The sequence below is a fragment of the Mustela lutreola genome, chromosome 8, assembly GCF_030435805.1.
Source record: "Mustela lutreola isolate mMusLut2 chromosome 8, mMusLut2.pri, whole genome shotgun sequence".
Taxonomy (NCBI): Eukaryota; Metazoa; Chordata; class Mammalia; order Carnivora; family Mustelidae; genus Mustela; species Mustela lutreola.
Genome location: NC_081297.1, coordinates 133,645,415 through 133,659,406, shown reverse-complemented (window position 1 = coordinate 133,659,406; position 13,992 = coordinate 133,645,415). Strand labels below are relative to the sequence as shown.

General features: G+C 41.6%; 1 protein-coding gene across 2 annotated transcripts in view; it reads right to left on the bottom strand.

Moving 5' to 3' along the window:
- STAB2 (stabilin 2) overlaps positions 1–12,503 on the bottom strand; it is a 166,905-nt gene extending 154,402 nt beyond the window's left edge. For both annotated transcript variants that reach the window (XR_009356928.1, XM_059186690.1), the window contains exons 1-3: positions 12,239–12,503; positions 8,794–8,927; positions 6,440–6,555 (exon numbers count right to left, since the gene is read on the bottom strand). Coding sequence is in view for 1 of the 2 variants with exons in the window: in XM_059186690.1 (XP_059042673.1) it covers positions 6,440–6,555; positions 8,794–8,927; positions 12,239–12,316 (328 nt within the window). In the remaining variant the exon portion in view is untranslated. The remainder of the gene's footprint in view (positions 1–6,439; positions 6,556–8,793; positions 8,928–12,238) is intronic.
- Between the last annotated feature and the right edge of the window lie 1,489 nt (positions 12,504–13,992).

The window sequence follows — 13,992 nt, the reverse complement described above, 5'->3', positions numbered from 1 at the left end:
CTTTATATGTGTGGTCTTACTCTCCCAACAACTGAAAAAAGCATGACTGTTGTTGACATCATCATCGTCGTCATCATCATCATCATCATTATCATTGGTCCCAGGTTATAGATAAGAAAACTGAGGGCCAGAGAGGTAAGTAACTTGCCCAAGATCATGAGGTTGGCAAGTATTAGAAAGGGCATTGCAATCAGGCTTGAGTCAAAACTTTGAGTCCCTAACCACTAAACCAGAGCATACAAGATCTGTACCTTAGAATATAAAATCAGACCTAAGCACACCCCCTAGACCACAAAAGACAGAAAAGGTAACTGGCATATTCTGAAGACCTGCCACCCTTCAGGAACATCCTAAGTAATTTGTAGGTACGAGCTCACTTAATCCTCAGCACGATCTTTGGAGGTAGGCCTATTAGCATCATTATTTCCGTTTTGTAGATGAGAAAACTGAGGCCGAAGGACAGGTTTACCAGATAGAATGTAGGATGCCAGTTAAATTTCAATTGCAGATAGAACAATGAATAGTTTTTTAGAACAAGCATGCCCTAAATACTGTATGCATATTTGTTGTTTATTTGCAATTAATTTAACGGGGTACCCTGTAATTGCTGAATCTGAGAGCTCTACAGAGTGGGTCTCAGAACCAGAGCGTGGTAAATGCTGGGACAGGAGACCAATAGGGATTCAGAGCCTGTGTGCCATCTTACTGCAAAACCCCATGGCCTCTTAGTTAAAGGGTAGAACCAAGGGTAGCTCACGTGTCATGGAATCAACTCTAGGCAGTGACAGGCATCTATCTAGCTGATGGTGGAAGCAAGCTTTCTAGAAGTAGGCTAGAGAGAGGCAGACCGCCTTGCCAGCAGCTGACTTGGCAAAACCAGCTGTTATTTGGGGAAGCAGTGGAGAGTAGCGGGTTAGAGCTGGGACTCTGCAGTAAGATAGGCTTCTTTCCTAGTCTGGCTGCCTTTGCGCAAGCTGCAAAACTCCTCAAAATTCCTCAGGTCCTCCACTGGGCTCTCAGGTATGATTATTTTTCCTCATCTGCTTTTGTATCTCTTTCTTATATTAATCTGTGAGCCCCTTGGGGGTAGGCACTGGGCTTATCAGATATGTGATTATGAGCAGCATACAATCGGTGCTCCATAAATGCTTGTTTTTTTTAGGAGTTGGCCAACACTGGAAGGAACTTTGAGAAAAAGATAGCAGGGATGTGGGGGCACAAAGACTCCTCATTTTATGTCCTAGATTGAATGGTTTAAGTTTAAAATCTATGAAACAAATTGTTTGGTTTTTAAGTAAAACTTCTAAGGCAAAAGTGGGAGTTTTAGTCCTGCTTCTCAAATCATTTTCTATCACCTCAGGCCCCCATTAAGTAGAAAGACGGAAAAATTGACGTTCTCAGCAACTGTGCTCGAAAGGATATTACAGAATTTGCTATCAGCGCACATTTCTGACACATTATGAGGCTCAAGTAGCTGATAAAAAGATTTCAGGTCATTATTCCATTTCCCTTTAGTTACTGCTACCCTGGTGGTCTCCTGCATTGTGACTTTGCTCACGCAGGAGGCTTACCCATTATAAGCTGTCAGCAAATCATCAGCTGTTCTGTTTCTTTAAAGGAAGATAATCAACATCCCCAGCAGCAAGGGGCCAAAGACCTCCCTGTTACTTTATCTCCCAATGAACTCTAGAAGGGCATACTTCATGCTAGGACCGTTGTTGAAAAGCATGGCTCACAGTGATAGGCAGAGACCATGTCCTGGTATTCCACTTATAGCTCTGGCTGAAATTGTCTCCCTGGGAAGCTGATGTGAATTAGGTTCCTCAGGTAAACTCAGCTTTATTTCTCAGTCAAAACCAAAAGGAACATGACTACAAGACCAATTTCAAGCCCATAGAAGTCTGTTATTTGCAACCTGAGCAGCGACCGGCAAAAAATGTACAACAGGAAAGAAAGAGATGTGGAAACATAAGTAATATATTATTAAAAAAAAAATGGGCAGACAAGGGGAGATGGAGAGGAGAAGGGAGTTGAGGGAAACTGGAAGGGGAGGTGAACCATGAGAGACTATGGACTCTGAAAAACAATCTGAGGGTTTTGAAGGGGCGGGGGGGGTGTGGGAGGTTGGGGGAACCAGGTGGTGGGTATTAGAGAGGGCACAGATTGCATGGAGCACTGGGTGTGGTGCAAAAATAATGAATACTGTTACGCTGAAAAGAAATAAAAAATTAAAAAAATGGGCAGAATTTGATGACATCGACCTCAAAAAGAAGAATCTAGACCATTTCCCTTTGAAATAATCAGATTGTTTTGGCGGCAATCCCGGTTCTGTATAACCCCTTTGCCCACATTCTTTTTCCATTACTTTGAGTTGTTTGCACAGATCAGTTAATGTTCATGGTGAAATCAAGAGAACTGGCATGTCCAAATTAAAAAAAAAAATCAATTTCCCCTCACGTAAGCTATTAGTTGTTCAAATGTGATCATTTCAATGTTAAAAAATATGTTTGTGTGCTAATTAGCAAAGACTGTTGTCTGCTGATCTGATAAAGCAGGATGAGTTCTAATGAGGGAGAAACAAGTTAAATCTGGGTAGAAAGACCTTTCATATGTCAGGATGACATATTTTTTTTCACCCAAGTGAGGATCCATGCCTTATTCTTAATTTTAGAAGATGATGAGCAATTTTTTCTCATTGTGCTTTTTGGGTGTTTTCTAATTTTGTTTTTGTGGGGGGGGTATTGATCAGAGTTATTTTCTAATTGGAATGAGGCATTATTAAAACAATTTTAAAAGTAGCCCAGAGGTATCAAGTATGAATGTATTTGTTGATGCACTGGAAAGGAATTGGATACCACAATGGCCTTGGGAAGAAGGCCATTCCAAAGCTTGTACTTCCTTAAAAAGATGTATGGACACACGTCAGCAGCTCCAAAATGGCCTTATCCTTCCGGAAATGTAAAGTGATAGGCAAGATCTCACTTGTCATCACTACAAAATGTGAGAGGTGAAATATACAGCTAAGTAGAGCCTTTATCTCCTTCCTGAGCTAAAGGAAGGAAGCCTTTGGAGACATTTAGTATGTTTGGAAGATGAAGATAAAGGGACATGTCCTTTTGCTCTAACAAGAGGACAGCAGAAAGACTGTCCAATCCCTGCTTTCCACATACTTTGTTTCTCTGGCCTCCAGACCTAGCAGAAGGAAATGTTTGACCCTTCAAGGAATCGTGCACACTGGATCGCAGACAGGAGCCTTGCCCCATTCGTGCATAGCACATTGAGATGTCATGAGCCCACTGAAGGTTTTGAATCCTATTTGTCTTCTCATGATTTAGGAGTTACCCATATTTAAGAAGGACTCAAAGAGAAAATGTCACTTTATTTGGCTTTCACTGCCAAAGGTTTGTTTTGACTGTTATTCCCTTATTCATTTACTGCTAAAACATTTTTTTTAAAAGATTTTATTTATTTATTTGACAGACAGAGATCACAAGTAGGCAGAGAGGCAGGCAGAGAGAGATGGAGAAACAGGCTCCCCACCAAGCAGGAGCCCGATGTGGGACTTGATCCCAGGACCCCGGGATCATGACCTGAGCCGAAGGCAGAGGCCTTAACCCACTGAGCTACCCAGGGCGCCCACTGCTAAAACATTATTAAAGTGCTTTCTTGGTGTTACTCTGTCAAGTATTTTTCATCTACATGAATGTTTTAAAATCTAGGCTATGGTCTTGTAAAGTAGGACTTTGGACCCCCATCTGACCCTCCTCTAAGGAAGCTGAGGCATGGCAGGTAGTAACTTGCCCAATGTTGGGACTAGAGTCAAGCCTAAATATGGCTCTTTCTTCTCTCTGAGCTGTGGTCTGTTACCTCTGATGTTGCATGCACTGACTTTTGTTGCTATATCTTGGACAAAGCCTTTTCTTTTCTACAGGCTTCTGATCATTAACAGCATTGTGTTAGTTCTCATGGGTTAAAAAGAGAAAAGCAAATCTAAAAGTTTTTGAATTATATCAGCATGTCTACAAGAACTGGTTGTAATTGTGACCACATTTGGTGCTAAAAAAGTTTTTGAAATATGGAAGGGTGAGTTAATCTTTTGAATCCATTGTAACAAACTCAGAATCACACAGTGTCCACATGCTGGGGTGAAACTGAGGACAGAGAGGTCAATAGAGAGAAGGTTAGGATTTCGTGAACCCAAACCTTGACCTTTCCAGTGCAAGGAGCATAACCCGGTCATTGACCGGGACGGGTAAAGGGACTTGCCAATCAAACGAGAAGTTAGAAACACATTTGGAGGATTTCTCATTTCTTTCTTTTTCTCTTTCTTCCTTTCTTTTTTTCGATTTAACTTATTTATCCATTTGAGAGAGAGAGAGAGAGAGCACACAAGCAGGGGGGTTGCAGAGGGAGAGAAACTCAAGCAGACTCCATGCTGAGTGCATAGCCTGACATGGGGCTCGAGCTTATGACCTTGAGATCCTGTCCTGAGCTGAAATCGAATGTCAGATGCACAACTGAATGAATCACCCAGGGGATGCATCTTTTTTCTTCTATAAGCTCTGCTCTGGCAGTGGGACAGAGTAGAAAGACAGCAGACTTTGGTGACAGGCATCCCTGAACTTGAACTTGCTTTATTATTTATCAAGCCAAAAGAAATTGGTAAGAGATAATCTTTAAATATCTGATCCCTCATAGGCAAAATGGAGATAAACATGTCTAGCTCAAAGATTTGTTTTAAGAATTGAATCAGATAGGGGCGCCTGGGTGGCTCAGTGGGTTAAGCCACTGCCTTCGGCTCGGGTCATGATCTCAGGGTCCTGGGATCGAGTCCCACTTCGGGCTCTCTGCTCAGCGGCGAGCCTGCTTCCTCCTCTCTCTCTCTCTGCCTGCCTCTCTGCCTACTTGTGATCTCTCTCTGTCAAATAAATGAATAAAATCTTAAAAAAAAAAAAGAATTGAATCAGATAATATAAGCCAAGTATCTCTTTGGTACTGCGTGTTAGCAATGTTGAATAAGTGGAAGCTATTATTTATTTAATCATTAGTTCAAAAAACACACAGCAGCAGGTTTCAACATTGTATGTACAAGAAAGTTTTGACTGTTTAGAAGCCATTTGAAAAAAAAAAAAAAAAGATCAGGGAAATAAGCCAAACAATTTAGGATTTCCTATGTGTGACTGAAAGAAGTCAGTGTTTTTTCTGTCTTTATGTCTGTCTAAATTTTACGGGCTGTGTGCCCTTTGCCTGTATTATTTTAATTAAAAAAAAAAAGCAAAAGAGAACTAATCTCTCCCCTTAAGTGGATTCTTTGAAAAACAAAACAAAACAACTTTTCTTTATTTATTTGAGAGAGACAGAGAGAGATTCTGGGGTAGGGGTGCAAAGGGAGAGAGAATCTTAAGCAGACTGAGTGAGCAGCCTGACACAGGGCTCGATCTCACCACCCTGAGCTGCAACTAAGTCAGATGCTCAACCTACTGATCCACCCGTGTGCCCTTCCCTTTAAGTGGATTCTTTTTTTTTTTTTTTAAGGATTTTATTTATTTATTTGACAGAGAGAGAGAGATCACAAGTAGACAGAGAGGCAGGCAGAGGGGGAGGGAGAAGCAGGGTCTCTGCTGAGCAGAGAGCCTGATGCGGGGCTCCATCCCAGGACCCCGGGACCATGACCTGAGTTGAAGGCAAAGGCTTTAACCCACTGAGCCACCCAGGTTCCCCTTTAAGTGGATTCTTAAGGATATGTTTCATTATATCTAGAAAATAGGAAACAAATGGACAATGCATGAATTAAAATGCTTGACTTCTTTACTCTCCAAGGGAAAAAAGTGATCTCACATAATTTGCATATCATAGCAAGGACTCAGCCACTATTCGAATGTTTAATCTTTAATCATGATAGAGGTTCAATTTTAGCTGACAAATGCTGGGCTCGACCATACAAATCTAACTATATAACATCTTTGTCTTTCTTACAGTGGAACTAGTCATCATAGAATTTGGTATTCCATCCTAAAGACTAGAGTTTTAGTAGATTTAACGATTATCTGTGTTGCCAAACAGTAACTAAGGTCTTTGAGATGCTATAATAAAATTTCTTCTTAAAGAAAATTGTTTTCGGGGTTGTAGTATCCCAGCATTCTTACATCCTTTCTAGGGTCCCTTATCTTTTTTATAAAAATGGACATCCTTTCAATTGTCCCTTTTTCTGACTTGTAAGGACATTTTGTAAAGCGAGACCTCCAATTGGAGGAAAGCAGATTTGTTTATAAAAGCTGACAGAGCAAGAAAGACTTTTCTACATATAGACTGAAATGGAACTTTCTAGAAAAAGGTGCTGACACTCTCCTTTTATCGGACTTCCTTCCTTTCCATTTTCTGTGAAATGGGACATCGAGAAGCAAGTATCAAAGTCCAAGAAAAGCTCTATGCCACTTACCCATGCAGTCTGGGCCCCAGTGGCCTGGACAGCACTGAGGCTGGACATAGTCCTTTCTACAGATATGGCGGCATCCAGGAAGAGACAGCGAGTACTTCCTGATCTCAAAGATGTACCTTGGGGGGGAAGGAGAAGACATAAACCTGTTATCAGCACAATGCAGTTCACTCTGGGCAGTGGGATTAGCCCGGATTTTTACTTAGGTCTTTCTTTAGACTTGCCTATATTAAAACAAACAAACAAACATATAAACAAAGATTGAATTCATTTTTTTATTTAGGGAGAACAAAACTTAATCATGATTTACCTTTAATTGTACAAAATGGATGAAAAAATCAGAACGCAATGCAAATGAAGGTAGAATATCTACAGTGACGTCAGAAGTGAGGTTAGTAGATCGGAAATAGTGTTAGGTTTTAGGCATATGTTAGAGGCGCACCTCACACTTGTTGCCACCAATGCAAGAAGGAAAAGATCATGAGTTCTGTGATGCATGGGATCCCTGGATTTAAAGTGAACCAACTGCTTAGGTTTAGCATTTTTTTTTTTCAGATACTATAGATGTAGACTTGTGAGAGGCGGTGTAATATAATGGACAAGATTTGCCACCGTGTCCTCAAGGGAGATGTAGTGATGAATTTCTTAAAACAGTTTGTATACCATCTGAGGTACTGATCTGGAGCAGCAATTCTGTGGAGGCTAAATACCATTGGGAATCTCCATATGGATGACTTATTCCAGGTTTTGGCTTTAGTATATCCAGAGACAATCCTCCAGAATATCATTTCTTTCAACTAGACTGTTAAGAATAGTGTGATGTTGAGTTCAAGGTTGTACTTCTTTTTTATTTTTTAATTTATTATTATTTTTCTTTATTTTAATTAATTTATTATTATTTTTTAAAAATCAAGGTTGTACTTCTAATCCAGTCCCTGAGCTACTGGCTTTATGGACAGTCAAGCTGAAGACAGAGGTAACAATTCCTCTGGAAGCTTGAGAATACTGGCAGGGACATCTCTTCACAAAGACGGGAAAAGGGGGAACCAAGGGCACAACCAAACTTCCCCTTAAGAACCAACCTTTGTGGGGGGGGGCACCTACGTGGCTCAGTGGGTTAAAGCCTCTGCCTTCGGCTCAGGTCATGATCTCAGGGTCCTGGGATCGAGCCCTGCATTGGGCTCTCTGCTCATCAGGGAGCCTGCTTCCCTTCCTCTCTCTCTGCCTGCCTCTCTGCCTACTTGTGATCTCTGTCTATCAAATAAATAAATAAAATCTTTAAAAAAGAAACAAAGAACCAACCTTGGATTTATTTCAGCATAAATGAATGACAGATCCAAATCTTCAATTCTAAAACAGAGAGCAATAATCTTATCGTGTGTGTGTGTGTGTGTGTGTGTGTGTGTGTTGGAAGGTGATGATAAGGTGGGAAGGATATAACCAAGTGTCCACTTTGCTATGAAAAAAGTAGCCAGTATAAGAAAGTCCTCAATGAAGTCACCACATAATTTGAACCTTGAACTCTACATCTTTCTATATACTTTTTAAGAGAATCTGGTCACAGATGTGTGCCCAGTTTGGTACCCGAATGGTCAACTGTCGCATATATTTGCTAATTCTAGGTCACTTCGTATTTGGAACCTTTTGTTAAAACTGATGACTTTGGTTTTAGAATATATCATGATCACATTAAGCAAACATGAATTTGAAATAGTGTTTAGTTTTTATTTTGTAAAAGTAAAAAATAATACTAATGAATTAAGAATGAACTGATTGAGAGATGTCTAATGTCTAAGTTAGTAGACTGAGTAATAAAACATTGTTTACATTTGAGTTGTATGATTGCTTCCATTAGCAGGAAAGTGAAAATGCTCGTCATCCTTTGTGAGGCTTAGCCTTGAATTATCAAAGTTTTGAATCATAAGAGGATTTCAGGAATGCACTGTTCCCATAAAATGCACAAAGCTGTAATTCCTTTGTCTTCCCTCTTCAGGTTCTAATCGGTTTCGGGATCCATAGCTAGTTGGTAAGAGGACTGTCAGACCCATGGCATTTTAGTTCATGCTCTGACTAGCACCCTCTCCAAACGAAACAAAACCCATATTTTCAAAATAAAGATGATCAAGATGAAGGGAGAATGTTTATATGCAAGGCAATATGGTTAATTTTTTGTTAAAATGTGAATCAATAATATATTTTTTAGGTTCAAGATTGTAAATTGTGAGTAGACTGAATGTAGTCTTAGAATAAGGGAAAATTATGGAAATGCTTTGTAGTTTTTGAGATGGGAAGTTTCAATCTGGATTAGCAATCCCTTAAATTTCAAGACCCGAGCACATTTATTTTCTTGTGAATACCTGCAATCTCGAACACCCACGGAGCCATTGGTAACCTTGGTGTAACCATCTGGGCATTGAATTCCCAAGTTCACTGAACAAGACTGGCACTCAGTTCTAATTGTAAGCAGAGATTTCTTATCACATCTTTTTGCCTGTGAAAACATAAAAAAATAAAAAAATCAAATCCCATTGGCAGAGCCTTGGTTGGTCATTCTTCCCCATTGGCCTTAAGTCTGTGGAATGACAGGGATGGTAACAAGGGTGATTGGTAATGACCAACTAGTTACTTTCAACCTCATTTAGAAAGAGTGTTGGGATCAACAAGCAATGTCTGCCATGGCTGTGGGTAGGAAGGAGGCTGCTTGTACCTGTTGTCTACCCTTGATCTAAAGCAAGGTAACATCATTACATTCAGCAAAGCAAGGTAACATGATTACACACACATGCCCAAATGGGAAACCTGAAATATATTATAGAGTATAATTTTAAATTGGTTATTTAGGGTCCATTCGTTGTAGATCAACAGGTCTCAAGAATATTCTTTCAGCACTGGTTCTCTGGAAATAGTCTAGCCTGGGCACTAAATGCCATGAAGCATATAATTTCTGCTCCAAAGATGTTTGCAATCTTTTGATTATAGTTCAGCTAGAATATGGGCTCCAGGAGGCAGTGATCCTTTTCTCTTTTGTCTTTGAGTATACCCTAAGCACCTAGACCAGTGTCTGACACATAGTAGTGTTTAGTAAATATTTGTTGATTGAATGAATGAGTTGTAGGAAATTCAAAAGTCTCCCTAGAAACTGTTGCTTAGCAACATTAGGCAGTAGAGAATCAGAGGCTAAAATGAAGGATGCAGACCCACTTTGGCCCTGTTTTCAGGATCCCTCATTGTCCATGAGGTCGATGCTGGTCCTCCCGAACAGATTTGGTCCCCTCTTTCCCGTCTCCCTCATTTTTCCGTCAAGTTTAAGAAGCAGCTTCATACAATGAAGAGAGACTCCGTCTGGGAGTTAAAAGACCTAAGCTTGGAATCAAGCACTGTATCTTGCTAACTGTACAGTCTTAAATGAATTCCCTAACCTTTGCCACTGCAATGGGGAGGTGTTGGTCACCACTCTCCAGGTTCCTGAGACCTTTAAATGAAATAACACATGCAAATTGCCTGGCCCAGGATCTGGAAGGTCATAGGCAGTAAATGCTAGTTCTTGTGATGCTTCTCCATCCCCACCTGTTTTGTTTATTGCCTTTCCTGATAGGAATGTGCGTCCCTCCCCTCCTGGCTTCATCCTTCAAGGCCCTGTGGAACAATGCCACTTCCACAAAACCATACACCCCTCTCTTCCTTTTCTCAACTTCTACTCTTCATGTGTTTGGCCACTGGAAAACCTATTGTTGTCTTTGCTTTCCATTTAAAAACCCCTTGTGGGAGGGGACCGTGTCTCTTCCTTCTTACTTACTCTTATCCCCAAACTCCTTCTTACTTAATTCTTGTCCCCAAACAGCACAAGCTCAGCACTAGGTAGGGATGGTGGGAACATCATAATTACTTCTGAGTTTACTGAAATGGATAAAGGCTGCACAAGAAGAAATCTTATTTTTACAGAGAAATTTACAGTTATACATACTTCCAAGGGCATCATCTTATTTGATCTTGACCATGCTGAAGATAAGGAGGGCAGGTTTCATCATGCCTATTCTAGGGGGGGGAGAAAACCAAAGGAAGAGGAGGTTCAGTGACCCTGCCAAGGTCACACTGTAGGTTACTGGTTTTTGGATTCCCTGATTAGCTATTCCTCCTCCTTGCACGCTCTACAGAGGCATATAGAAAAAAAAAAAAATCTGTTTGTATGGGCAGCTTTCATTTGGTGATCTTTATGAACCAAAATATCTCTGGAATTTTCTTTCTGGAATAATAATAAAAGCCACCCTTAGCTAGAGTTTGAATCAACTCCCTTTAATGGTTCATGGAACCTTCAGATTTTTAAAAGCAGGATTTTTTTTATATTAGGCTTTCCCATTTAGATAAGTGTATGGAAGGACATTACTTTTTCTTTTCTTGCTTAAAAGCCCAGATTTAAGAGTCTCTTTTCAAGAAATCTCTTGCTTCCAAGTTGTCTTGTTCAAATGAAATGGGTCATTTTATCTCTCTTACGGTTTCCTCTGAAAAGTAAACTCAGCCCTAAACACCAGTCGAAGGACGCCTGGGTGGCTCAGTGCGTTAAGCCGCTGCCTTCAGCTCAGGTCATGATCCCGGAGTCCTGGGATCAAGTCCCGCATCGGGCTCCTTGCTCAGTGGGGAGCCTGCTTCTCTCTCTGCCTCTGCCTGCCTCTCTGCCTCCTTGTGTTCTCTCTCTCTCTCTCTCTCTCTCTCTGACAAATAAATAAATAAAATCTATAAAAAAAACCCACACACACCATTTGAGGCCTGATTTCCACACTAAAGCAGGCACTTGTTGAAGCTGCTGGTGGTGGCAATGAGGAGCATGATTATTCTGGCTGTGGAGCACGGTTGGGGGAGAAAGGGAAGTTTTGAGAGAGACTGTCTATTTTGCTCAAGCTGGAACATCTAGTCGGCTGTGGAGCATGGGGACTGGTCCTCAGAAATATTTGTTAAACGAACGAGGGCCACTGGTCCAGCTCGCCACACTCAAACCTCTGAGCTGAAACACTGGACGGTGACGCTATCTTCCAGTGTTTCCGTGAAAAGCATCATCCGAGCACTGCCAACTGGCATCAAGTCGGCACCGATAAAAATTCGCCTGGTACACATGTAATGTCATGTTAAAGTTTTATGATGAATCGAGCAGAAATCATGCCTTGCACACTGCATCTTAGAATCAACAGACTGCCTTGCTCATACCCCTGGTTTAGGCTGACCTTGCTGTACCTCTGATACCTGACATGCTCTATTAGCACATGTGAGCCTGCTCGAGACGCTGGCATGTCAGTGTCCTTCATGGGAGCTGCCGGCAAGACTGCCCTGGGTACTTCTAGGACAACTTGTGGAAAATAGAAGGGATGAGTTCCCGAGCCATTCTGGAATACTGCGTTTCTCAAGCAGACTTCACTCCACCTGGAATCCCCAGAACACCTCTCTATTCATCTCTCTTCAACCACTGTTATCTCCTATATTCAAAACGACACAACGATAAGACTATTAAAACAAAGGAAAACAAACAACTCCTCCCCCCAACCCCAGGATACCAACCAACATCAGCAGTGGCAAGAGGAACGTTAGCATTAAATCAGAGCTCCTAGCAAGTGTGGTTTAAGAATAGAACCAATTGAATGAGCACGCCTTCAGAGGGATTGCGCACCACCATTAGGATCAGATTCCCCACTGGCTTTCACCTTATTGTATAAAGTCCAGAATGTACTCTTTACCCATGGCAACAGAGGGAAGCAAAAAACTTGGAACACACTAGGAACCTGAAAAATAACAAACTTACAAGTGTCATCTTACCTGGTCTGTAGTTTCAGGCGGGGAGCAGGAATTGTGTACAACAAATCCAAGAAGAAAAAGTATGAGATTTTGTAGCATGGTGAGAGCCTGTTTGCTCCTTCTGATGCCAGGCACTTGTCAGAAGTACTCGGCTATTCTCTTGTAGTCTGATGAACTCCTAGTGAATTCTCTTTCATTTCAGTGTTTGCTTTTAAACTCTTTCCCCCCTTTTTCCTGAAATGAAGCCGATGATATGTGAGAACTGCCTCAAGACAGGAAAAGTGGCAAATCCAGGGGTCGTGATGAAATCGGTCACTCTCAACTCTATATATGTCTTGGTTGAATGACAGGATATCCTGAAGAGGCTGAGGCGGAGACACGTTCTGGAATTTTTGTGCCTTATGAAACTCCCAAGAACAAGCTCCTGCCTCCTTCTGCTCTGCCTATCCCAGTTCTGGTCCTGCCTCCTCCTGGACCCACAGCCCGGCCACCATGTATATGACCACACCATGGAAAACTGAAGTCCTGTGTCCCAGAATCCTAAGTCCCAAGCTTGCTGCCAGGCAGTATTTGTGGGAGTGCACCTAAGCGGGAATGATCCCACAGAGGGAATGTTGCAGAAACTCAGGGCCTTGACTTGTGAGAGAGTGGTGGCCTCGCTTGGCATGGCTGGCAAGCTTTACTGCAAAAACATGTCTCTTTGCAGTTGCCAACAGTTGGGGTTTCAACTCATCCTTTCCCCTCTTCCATGTCATGTCCTGACAAATGACCGAGCCTGTAGGTCTCATCTTCCCTTTCAAGGCCCAGCTCAAATGTCACCTCTTACAGGAAGTCTTCCTGTCCTGCCCCTCAATACTGCCTTGGAAACTCTCCTGGCATTTTGCACATAATACTACAAAAGCCCAGTCCAGTCTGTCACAGCCCATGTGTCTGTATGGCTATATCGCATGCCCAGTTGTGAATTCCTTGAGGATGAGGACAAGCCTTCATACATGTATAGGCAAGCCTATACATCTGAGAGCCTAGGGCAGAGACTTGCATTTGGAAAATAATAAAAACAAATAGTAACAGTCAACATTTGTTGAAAACTTACTATATGCTAGTCACTATGCTAGACTTCTCCATGGATTACCTTTTTTAATACAGTTCTTGGTGAAACAGGATTATTTCCCCTACTTTATAGATAAGTAAATGAAGTCAGAGAGGTTTGGCAACTTTTCTAAGGTCACACAGCTAGTAGGTGGGCATCCAGTTTTCAAACTGTGACCGTAGAGGCAGTACTGTTAACCACTACCCTCTATTGCCTAAAACAATAACTATTTAATGCAAAAACAGGTGGGAGGTGCTGCTCCAGTTTCATTGACCTGATGGAAAAGTGTCAGGCTCAGAATCAGAAAGGATATAGTCTGGGCTTATCAGCAAGATAGGAGATGAGTCTCCTGACTTAACAGAGAGACTCATGTGTTACAGACACTAGTTTTGGTTGAATGCCTCTTCTCCCCCTGAAGTCTTTCTCTCTTTGAATTTTGGAAACAGTGTTACATTATGTGGGTCAGGAATCCAACAAACTTCCAAACTTCCTGTATAGACAGGCTCTTCAGAGTCTAACCCAGAGGTCTCGATGGAAGATGCCAGATGAAGAAGTTCTTATAATCCCTTGGTTCAGGGCGTTTCAGTCCTGGTTTAGGAACTTGGAGGAGTTTAGAAGAAATTCCCAATGTCAGACCCTTGTCCAGAACAATCAAATCAGAACTTCTGGGTGTGGGGCTCAGAAC